This window comes from Pollicipes pollicipes, unplaced genomic scaffold (genome assembly GCF_011947565.3).
Source record: "Pollicipes pollicipes isolate AB1234 unplaced genomic scaffold, Ppol_2.1 Scaffold_4881;HRSCAF=5763_pilon_pilon_pilon, whole genome shotgun sequence".
Lineage (NCBI taxonomy): Eukaryota > Metazoa > Arthropoda > Thecostraca > Pollicipedomorpha > Pollicipedidae > Pollicipes > Pollicipes pollicipes.
In genome coordinates, this window is record NW_023596576.1 from 16863979 (window position 1) to 16874979 (window position 11001).

Here is an 11001-nt window from a genome sequence, read left to right on the forward strand (position 1 = left end):
CGGCACGCCGCCGGGCCATCAGGTCATTACTGGCTTCCGTGACAGGTGGTGCTGTAGGATTGCGCACTTGTAACGTCTCATCGGTGCTAAAGAATCAATGATGGGACGAGTCACAGCAAGGAACTAGTCCCACTGCTCTCCGGGGTCAACACTGCCGTACACTGGGCCCCAGTCCACATTTTGGAGACGTCTATTCGCCTCAATCAAGTCCAGTTTGCGCTAGCATCTGGCCGTCAGTGCGCACTGCGCAGGTCGGTGGTCCGCTAGCGGCACTAGAGCACGTGACCAGTCATGGAGACTATAGTCACAGCGCAGCGTGCCGGCGCGCTCAACGCCACCGTTTGTACAAATACAATTGATGGTGGAGTCAGATGGCCGGAACGTGAGCCCGCTGATATGCTACTGCAGAGAGTATGCTGTGAGGAACTCTCTGAACCTGCTGGCCGCGGTGCTCTTGTTGCTGCTGCAGGTGTTGATGTTGATGTCACCAGATATGATGACGGGTCCACTATGACGTGTGAGGATGTTCTGGAGTTGCTGCTCCAGCTCACCGAGGTCCGCAGTGACTCGTGCCTGCACCTGTCTCTGGTGGGCCGGTACAGTGAGCACACCATAACTTTTCGAGACCCAACGCGGATTTGGACCCACAGTGACTCCAGTTTGGGGCCTGCTATGACCTGATCAGGTCCGTTCACCACAGTCGCCTCCAGTGACTCTCTCACTAGTACGGCCACGGCACCAAACGCTTTGTTATCAGGTCCGTCCCTCCTCTCTCAGTCCGTGCTCCCACTCGGGCGGGGTACTTCTGAGATTAATAATGTCAGCAACGGCAGAATCGATCTTCTTACCAAAATGTTTCGGTCGATAAAGGCATAAATTTGACAAAAACAAGAAATCAGCAGAAAGCCTGCTTCATCGGACCTCCAGGACCACGCTAGATAAATCCACGAACTTTTTGGAAGCTCTGAAATGGTCACACGGAAAAAAACACGCAGTCATCCCATGATGCCACGGAAGTCTCACATCCCGGTGACGGCGCACCTCAGCGTGCTGTGGCGGCAGCCATCCCATGGTGTCACGGACGGCGCACATCCCGGGGACGGCACACCTCAGCGTGCTGTGGCGGCAGCCATCCCATGGTGTCACGGACGGCGCACATCCCGGGGACGGCACATTTCAGCGTGCTGTGGCAGCAGCCAGCGATCGATCTATGTGATTTTCCATTCGTGTCACAATCGACAGTTCGAGGTGGGCTCTACATATATGTGGCAGACGTACTTTCTAAGCAATCACTTAACGCCTCTCACTTAAAAGATCGCGGCAAAACCAGCGCGTGCCGGGCTCCTGGTCTCCGTCACGTCAGCGCTCGCGACTGGAAGCGGCTCTAAAACACCTGCCGGCATCCCGGCTCGGCTCTCAGAGTCGTACACCAGCCACTGAACCCTCAAAGGCTCAAGGGGCCGAGCGCCGCCTGCGCGCTCCGTACTCAGCCCCGGCCGGCAGGCAGCTGGTCTGCACCTCGTGCCGCCAGGCCTCGTTCATGCGGACGCCCTGCCAGAAGCGCACGCGCTCATCGAACAGCCGCTCCCCGACCGAGGGCTCCGCATTGAGCCGCATGTGGCGCTGGCTCTGCTCGGTGAAGACAGGCCAGTCGGGCGTCGGCAGGACGGTTGAGCTGGGCCGACCGGTGCGAGCGAAGCTCGTCCACAGGCTCACCATGAAGCGGATCATGGTGTAGGTCGGCGAGTCGGCTGGGTACGCTGCCTGCTTTGCGTTGCTGAACAGGTACACCAAGTCATCGCCGTGCGAGGGATCCATGATCGGTGCATCAATTCCAAACAGCTCGGCGGCGGAGAGGCGACCAGGTCCTCTGTAATCCAGCACATATTTGTAGACCGGCGCGTGGAGTGACGCGAGACGCACCTCCTCCGACATGGGAGCAAGAAATACTCGGTCTCCTACAGCTCGAACGAACGGCAGAGGGTTGGTATGGCTGAGTGTGTCATTGCCGATGTAGAAGTCAATCACTTTGGCGATCTCCACGTTTGAGTCCGATCCACAGTCCAGGGGAATGGCCCCGGACTCGCTAATCAAGCCAGTTAGGATGCCCCATGTGATGGGATTTCCTGAAAACACACCTTCCGCCACTGATTTGTTTTGGAGAAAAAAACCGAGCAAGCAGTGCTCCTTCCTCTTCCGCAATGCCGTTCATCCATGGAACCAGGTTGAATTCCCCATTCTTGATGAGATCACGCGGATCCTTTGGCAGCAGCGGCGATTCCGATTCGTGGTCCACCCGTGGATGAAAAAGCGCCTCCTGCAGGCTTACTTTCTTTTTGGCCTCCATGAGATCCTCGGAGGGGGCGTTCCTTACGCACTCAACCATGATGGAAACATCGTCGGCAGAGCAATTGAGCTGCTCTGCAAACTTCTGAGTGAAATCCTTCGCCTTGCCACCTGCTGCAAAGTTTGCGAATGCCGTACCTGACTGGCTGATGGCGTGGTGAAACAGACCTTTCGCCAGGGGGCTCAGCACCAAAAGCGAGACACTGGCCCCTCCCGCTGACTCGCCAAAAACGGTCACCGCAGCGGGGTCTCCGCCGAATCTGGCGATATTATCCCGGACCCACTGCAGCAGCATCACCTGGTCCAGCAGACCGTAGTTGCCGGGAGCGTTCTTATCGTGTGCCGTGAAGAATCCGAACAGTCCCAGTCGGTAGTTGAAGGTCACCAGCACCACAGCCTCGTCCATGAAATAGTTCGGTCCGTATATCTCCTCGTCTCCGCTGCCCATCGTGAGGCTACCACCGTGGATGAAAACCATGACTGGCAAACCTCCAACGGCTCTCTCCAGCGCCGGCAGCTGCGGCGTGTACACGTTGGCGAACAAGCAGTCCTCGTCGCCCTCCAGACTGTTGTTCTTAAAGGCGTTGTACTGCAGACACGTGCGGCCGTGCTTGAGGCCGTCCAGCACGTCCGCCCAGCCCGGGTGGCGTTGCGGCGGCTGAAAGCGGAGTGGCCCGAGCGGCGCGCGCGCGTACGGGATCCCCTTGAAGCCGAAGAAGAGGCCGCCGGCGGCGCTGCGCCGCGCCACGCCCCTGACGATGCCCTCTCGCGTGGCGACCAGCGGGCGGGACTGCACGTCGGGGTAGCCGGCCGCTGCGGTCAGCAGCAGCGTCAGACTCAGCAGCACCGCCGGCGCGCGCCGGAGCAGGACGGCCATCGTCGCTGTGTGGGGGACGACAGTGCCGAGCGGGAGAGCGACGGGTGTGCTCACTCTCAGCGGAGCCGTGGCACTGACGAGGGCCGGCCGAAGTCTCGGATTAACTCCGTGGGCGGATTAACTACAAATAAGGCAATAAACACGCCAGCTCTGGACTGACGTCCGCCATGGGTCGCAGGGGCGTGCAAATTGCACGACCTCATCTGTGTATGTTGGCGGCTCAGTTGCAAGATGGATGGAACATGCGCTCGCGATATTAGATTTGTTCTCATCGGAGGAGCTCGGTGTTAATGTAGGACATTTCGGAGCGTGCGCTGCAGTCCACCTCCCAACGATGGTTTCCGTGCGCCATGCTTCATGCGCCTCTGCTTGCATTCGCCGCCGCCGACATGACAAGTGACCTTTTTTGGGCATGTGCCAGTCTAGCAGATGTACGCGTCTAGCACTGCCAAAGGCTTACGAGAGAGTGGAAAACCACAATCAGAGAGAAGCACGATCACCTTCAATTACGAGACAAGCCGAAGTGTTCAGGATATAGCGGTATACGCCTACAGTTGCAGTTGCATCACACACATTTATATACCTTGACACCTTAATTAGGTGCAGTATGTTTGGACATCACATGCTTTACGGTTTTCATTTCTGAGCACGCGATCCTATTAATTTCGTCATCAGCTACAGGGGCACGCGAGCAAGAGCATCACTTATACTTTGATAACGGTCTTAGCGTTGCAACTTATGCTTACAATGCTTTTTCCAGATTTGTATGGGTTTTCAGCTGAAAGAGCAATCTTAAGATTATGTGGTGCGTTTCACAGTGCCGACTTTTTCAGGATGGTCAGATGCTGATATAACATGCTTCTAGATTAGACAACCTAGATACCAAGGTGTAAAAAGACATAGTTATATACCATTCAAGTAAAAATGAATGCTCTGCTTGCCTGACAGACAAAATCGTTTCCTCTGTTCCAGAATTCGTGTTCATGATTTATGTCATCCCTGTTTTGCGAGCCATTAGAGTTTGTATCGTGCAGACTAGAATGATACGGTATCAAAAGGAAATGCGATTCTCACCAGCAACGCCATTAATGTTAATGATGTTCAAAAGTGGAAAAGATCTCACGGACACATTTTATTTACCGAAAGGTGCACTGAGTTGTCTTCTAACTCCTTAACTATCTGTTGGATATTTTGGATAGCATGGACCGGTATCGTTATTTTAAGAAGAGTTAACGAGCTTTAAAAACTGTTTCAAAACTACCTATTCTAGGTCATGTGCTTGTTTTGAATGTTGTTCGGCAACCAGCAGGTTTATGAACCAAGACCAGTGTGTGGATCGGGATTGTTAGACGATGTCATTTTTACATAACGCCTAAATCTATGACGTGATTCTTTGACTTCCCTAAGTGGGCTGCTGTAAAGCATTCATGTGGTGTACTGAAGTCCAATATGTTTTACTGTTTCAGGATATGTAGGGTATATTATCATTATGCAAACGAAGTTGTTCGCACAATAACTTGGAGCTTCTGTATCTTATGTAAACGTATTTTGCTGTTACGATTGTGGTCGCGATTGGACTGAAATGCTTTATCTAGCATGATATTTGTCATTATATTTTATATTGCATACCTCGCCTTTTTTTACATGTGATGTCTTTAGCGTATATGTTGCTGCGGTGGCATTTTAACATCAGTGAAAGTTTTGCCTGGGTTGTGTGCCCGGTGTCAACGTTCGCTCAGTTACCAGTCAACTATTCGTAAAAATTTGTGTTAGTATTCTTGTGCTACTAATTTATATGTGAGAATGCTGAAAACATCGCTTTCCGTGTTGACACCCGTAGATTTTAGGACTTGTATGCGTGCCGTTTGCCCGCGCCCGCAATTTTCCCAGCTTGTGAACCCAACCTTCCCAGCTGGTGTGAGTACTCGCCGGTCTGCGCAGCCCATGATGACCTTTAGCAATGACCCATGGTGTTGAAAGGCGGCTTGCAGATCAGCTTGCGGGCCACTGCTCGATTATTTGTGCCTAGTGTTAATGGATGAACATAAAAAATGGCAGCGCTTTAACGAATATAAATTATACTACCACGTCGAATGAAATGGAACGTTGTTTACCTCTGGCTGGGAGGCAAGTTCGCGTAATGCAAAACGTGCTTCGAACACTCATCTGTTTGGCCGCTTATTTTGCCGGTAATGCTTGAATTGCCTCTGAGCCGTGGCTCAGAACAGGAGTTTTAATATTTTAATCGTTTTCCATCGCCCGATGTGTTGTGAGCACGCCCAGCCTTCACAAAGGCACAGCATGCCGCCCCTGCCGTGTCGCGCCGCGGCCTCGGCCGCGCGGTGGAACTGCGACATATCGCCGCGGGCGCTGACCGCCGTCCCGAGACGGACCGTACGGGACGCATGATAGGTGCGTGTGTGTAAGCTGACTTATAAGTGGTAGCTCACCTGAACTAAATGTTATGTCGTGCCTGCCTGGTATAGCAGGGGCAGTACGCCACTGGACTCGGTCCATTACAGATCGCCGCGTCGTTAGCCGTCTCTTTCTGACCGAGCTGAGTCGTACCGCTGGACGAAGACATCACACGATGTATGCAACTACATCTCTCCAAAAGGTTAAAATAGGTTAATTGTAACGCTTGCCGTCGCGTCTAATCTCATCGTGTGCATTTCACAGTTCTACTTTGTGCTATGCAAGGGTTGTAAGCTACAGCTGAGAATACTCTGAAATTTGTGATTACAAGCTTACGATGGGCGGGCTTCAGTATCCATCCTATGTTTTTTTTTAAGATCCGAATCCCAATTTTCAAGATCTCAATCCCCGTTTTCAGGATCCGGGGCTTTGCAAGACACGAAAATGTTTGAATCTTTTCGAAACATGCCGATCGGATAAATGTCGTCTGCAGTGTGACATCCGTGGCGTCGTGTGAACACCGGTGCAGCTGGCTCATATCGCACTCGCGCTCGTCTCCCAGTGTGACATCCGGGGCGTCGTGTGAACACCGGCGCAGCTGGCTCATATCGCACTCGCGCTCGTCTCCAGTGTGACATCCGGGGCGTCGTGTGAACACCGGTGCAGCTGGCTCATATCGCACTCGCGCTCGTCTCGTCCGGGGTACATCTCATTGCTGTGATCAGAAGCCATAAGTTTGAGCAGTAAGAATAGACGAAAAAAAATTCGTTCCATTGCGGAAGTACTTTACTCCTCAACAAACTGACTCGCCCTATTTCATAACGCCGACCGAAAGTATGGGGGTGGGGGGACTTACGCGACCATTCCCTTGTTATTTCAAAGCAAAGTTTTCAAAACTATGTTTTATGACCTGAGTTTTACTAACTGCCTTACAAACAATCTGTACTCCAGGCTGTTTCTAGCTCTTCGCGACAAAAAGCCAGTAGTATGGTCTTAACGAGATCACGCAACAAAAACGCCATTGGAGATGGCATATACGTTGCCATGTATATGTTAATTCACCACGATATTCCAGCCCTTATTCCTAAATATCCCTCTATTTTCCGTTTTGCATGGCAATATTTATGACCCATGTCACGTGCCTATCATGAAACACACACATGCACATACACACACACATACACACACACACACACATACACACACACACACACACACACACACACACACACACACACACACACACACACACACACACACACACACACACACACACACACACACACACACATGTGTTGCTTCTTTAGTTATAAGCGCATGGTTATGTGGTTTTGTGTGTTCTGAGCATATATGTGTGATGTAGGCCTCCGTTAATGTAACAGTGTCGGCCCGCTGCGAGCGTTCGGTAGATTCGTCGTTTGCCTTCCGTCCTCCCGCCACATGTGGATCGCCGTGCAGTGTTCCTGAAACCTGTCGGCACTCAGGAACCAAACATTTTAGAAACAAGATTTTAAGAATCCATCCGCCGGAAAAATGGAAGGCAAATGATGTTCATTAGAAGTACACTGAGGGACTTGAGACGCATTTTTCGGATATAGAGTTGGCATAGCGTAAGAGCACCCTCAAAATTGTGCAAAGGAGGTCTTTGACAGCGTTATGCAGCTTTTAGTTTTCAATACGTCGCGCAAGTCTGCTCAAAGCGCCGTCGCATTGGAAAATATTAATGTCTCATCTATTAGTTTTGTGCATACAGTGCAAGAGTGCTAACCACGGGCCTAAGCAAGCTTTTCGATATAATTTTGTGGTGTAGCAGGGAAGGCTGAAATGTTTAATTGGGGTTAATGGGCAGGGCATGCTATCGGAGGCTCAAGCGGCAGCTACAGTTTGTGTTGTGACGGCAAAGTTTTAGTTGATTCGTTACCAAAAGCATCTGACAGCCAAAACTACAGTCTATTTATTTATTTATTACACGTCATGAGCTCACTCCACTCAGAATATGGATATTACAGAGCCCGTGCGATGGAAATAAAACACTAGGTCAGGGAGGCTCGCGCAAACATGTACACACACAGGCATACATACGCAGAACGCACTCTCTCACATTCGCTAAAGTCATTTGAAGTAGGCGTCGCTATCCGTTATTGATCCGCTGTTGCATGATATAACTACGCGACTCGCGTTTGAATTGTGGAAGGCTCAGGTCGCGAATTTTCTGCGGTAGTGCATTGTAGGCGGTCACGGTGGAGTAAACAAAATGCCGCCTTCCCGATTCGGATCTGATCACCGGCACATGTAACACATCATCCTGCCTCGCTGTACGATGGTGAACATGGCGTCTATGGATAAGGTGATCAGATAGCGACTCCGGCTGGGATCTTTGCAGGATACGTTTTCGAAAAGTCAGTGTGTGATACAAGAACATGTTGTCAGCAGACCTCCACTCGAGATCTCGTAAAACTTCGCTCACATGATCATATTTCCGACGCCCAGAGATGACTAGTGCTGCGAAGTTCAGCAGCTTCTGCAGTCGTGATGTTTGAGTAGCATTACATGTTTCGTACACACAGATGCAGTAACGGGTGGGTGAGATGACTAGACCCTGGACGAGAGTAATGAGTGTGGCCTGAGGCAGACTGTGCCGGCTGTGGCTGAGGCCGATAAGAACCCCGGTGCATCGCCGCACGACGTCATCAGTGTGCGCAGTGAACGTCATGCACTGGTCAAAGACAACACCCAGGTTTCGGACGGAAGTAGGGCTGTCTACAGTAGAGCCCATAAATTTGCTGCTAGCCGGTAGCAGGTTCCGAATATTTTGACGCGTGCCGAGGACTATGAGCTGTGTTTTTGTGCGTTAATTTTCATTCCGTTTTTGCCACACCATTCGGACAGGTGTGAAAGATGTTGCTCCATGGATGTGATCGGCGTACCAATGTCACCGGGCCTCCCACTCACTAAAACCTGCGTGTCGTCCGCGTACTGCACAATACATGCGTCATGAGCATACAGCGGCACATGATTGGCATAAATGCTGTACAGCAGCAGGCCGAGCGCTGAGCCCTGGTAGGTTCCGATCGGGTTGTGCAAAGCCACGGACAGAGAGGAAGCGCCACCTGGGTTCTGGATGAGAACCTGCTGAAAGTGGTTTTGGAGGTAGTTCGCGAACCAACGTACATCAACATTGTACGGCTGGAGCTTTCTAAGGAGTCCATCATGTGGGATAGCATCAAAGCATTTGGATGAGTCCAGTAGGCATAACAAGGTGATTTCCCTCTTATCCATGGCCTCAAAAACTTTGCGGTTACCGTGAGAAGCTCCGTGTCAGTAGAGTGATATGATCTAAAACCATGTTGACTATACGAGAACAGGTGATGAGAGGTAAAATATGCAAACAGCTGCTCGTAAACTACACGTTCGGTGACCTAAGCGATAGTCCGTAAAATTGAGATAGGCCTGTAATTAGAAACACCAGTGGATTTTGGCGTCTTTTGGATAGGATGTACTATTGTCAGCTCCCACGAATCGGGAACTACATGGGCTGTCAGGCTGGAGTTGACAATATGGGCGATCACGGGACAAATACCGTCTATGCACAGTTTGAAAGACCGGATACACAATCCGTCTGCGCCGTACGATGTACTGTTGTGCATGCGGGCTATGACGCGTCGCAGTTGCTCCAGTGTAACGGGCGATACCAGGAACCGGTCGGTGGCCACGCGCGGCAGGCGTGCCGCCAGCTCCGGCCCGAAGGGTCCACCTGGTGGGCGGTCGCGGTACCAATGCTGACGAAGTACCGGTTAATGTCGTCCGCGTCCGCATCGGGTGTGGACCTGGTCGGCTACTTAGATGAGACGACAAGCTGCACACTGCGCCACATCGGGCTCGGTCCACCCTCTCGTACACGTCTGTCAATCTCCTCCCGTGTGTCACGACGCACTGCCGACCTGACTTGTCGGTTTTGGTACTTATACGTCTCGCGGTCATAATCACGGAGTGCAGCACGCCGCCGGGCAATCAGGTCTTTAGTAGCTTCCGTGCCAGGTGGTTCTGTAGGACTGCGCACTTTTAAACGTCTCGTCGGTGCTAAAGCATCAACGATAGGACGAGTCACTGCAAGGAACTAGTCTCACTGCTCTCCGGGATCGACGCTGCCGTACACTGGACCCCAGTCCACATTTTGGAGACGTCAATTCGCCTCCGTCAAGTCCATTTCGCGCCAGCATCTGGCCGTCAGTGCGCACTGCGCAGGTCGGTGGTCCGGTAGCGGCACTAGAACACGTGATCAGTCATGGGGACTATAGTCACAGCGCAGCGTGCCGGCGCGCTCAACACCACCGTTTGTACATATACAATCGATGGTGGAGTTAGATGACCGGAACGTGGGCCCGCTGATATGCTGTTGCAGAGAGTATGCTGTGAGGAACTCTCTGAACCTGCTGGCCACGGTGTTCTCGTTGCTGCTGCAGGTGTTGACGTTGACGTCAGCAGATATGATGACGGGTCCACTGTGACAGGTGAGGATGTTCTGGTGTTGCTGCTCCAGCTCACCAAGGTCCGCAGTGACTCGGGCCTGCGTCTGTGTCGGGGGCCGGTACAGTGAGCACACCATCACTTTTCGAGACACAGCGCGGATCCGGACCCACAGTGACTCCAGTTTGGGGCCTGCTGTGACCTGATCTGGTCCGTCCACCACAGTCGCCTCCAGTAACTCTCTCACTAGTACGGCCACGCCACCAAACGCTTTGTTATCAGGTCTGTCTCTCCTCTCTCATTCCGTGCTCCCACTCGGGCGGGGTACTTCTGAGATTAATATTGTCAGCAACGGTAGAATCGATCCTCTTACCAAAATGTTTTTGTTGATAGAGGCAAAAATTTGACAAAAACAAGAAACCAGCAGAAAGCCTGCTTCATCGGATCTCCAGGGCCACGCCAGATAAATCCACGAACCTTTTGGAAACTCTGAAATGGTCACGCGAAAAAAACATGCAGCCACCCCATGGTGTCGCGGATGTCCCACATCCCGGTGACGGCACACCTCAGCGTGCTGTGGCAGCAGCCACCCCATGGTGTCACGGACGTCGCACATCCCAGTGACGGCACACCTCAGCGTGCTGTGGCAGCAGCCATCCCATGGTGTCACGGACGTCGCACATCCCAGTGACGGCACACCTCAGCGTGCTGTGGCAGCAGCCATCCCATGGTGTCACGGACGTCGCACATCCCGGTGGCGGCACCACTCAGCGTGCTGTGGTAGCAGCCACCCCATGGTGTCACGGACGTCGCACATCCCGATGATGGCACACCTCAGCGTGCTGTGGCAGAGCCAGCGATCGATCTACGTTAAGAATAACTAATCGAGGTAAGAT

At 52.3% G+C, this 11001-nt stretch overlaps 1 protein-coding gene across 1 annotated transcript; it reads right to left on the bottom strand.

Moving 5' to 3' along the window:
• Positions 1-1597: 1597 nt before the first annotated feature.
• Positions 1598-3282, bottom strand: LOC119101795 (putative inactive carboxylesterase 4). The gene has a single exon (XM_037225220.1). The coding sequence runs from the start codon at positions 3221-3223 to the stop codon at positions 2087-2089; it is 1137 nt and encodes a 378-aa protein (XP_037081115.1). The 5' UTR covers positions 3224-3282; the 3' UTR covers positions 1598-2086.
• Between the last annotated feature and the right edge of the window lie 7719 nt (positions 3283-11001).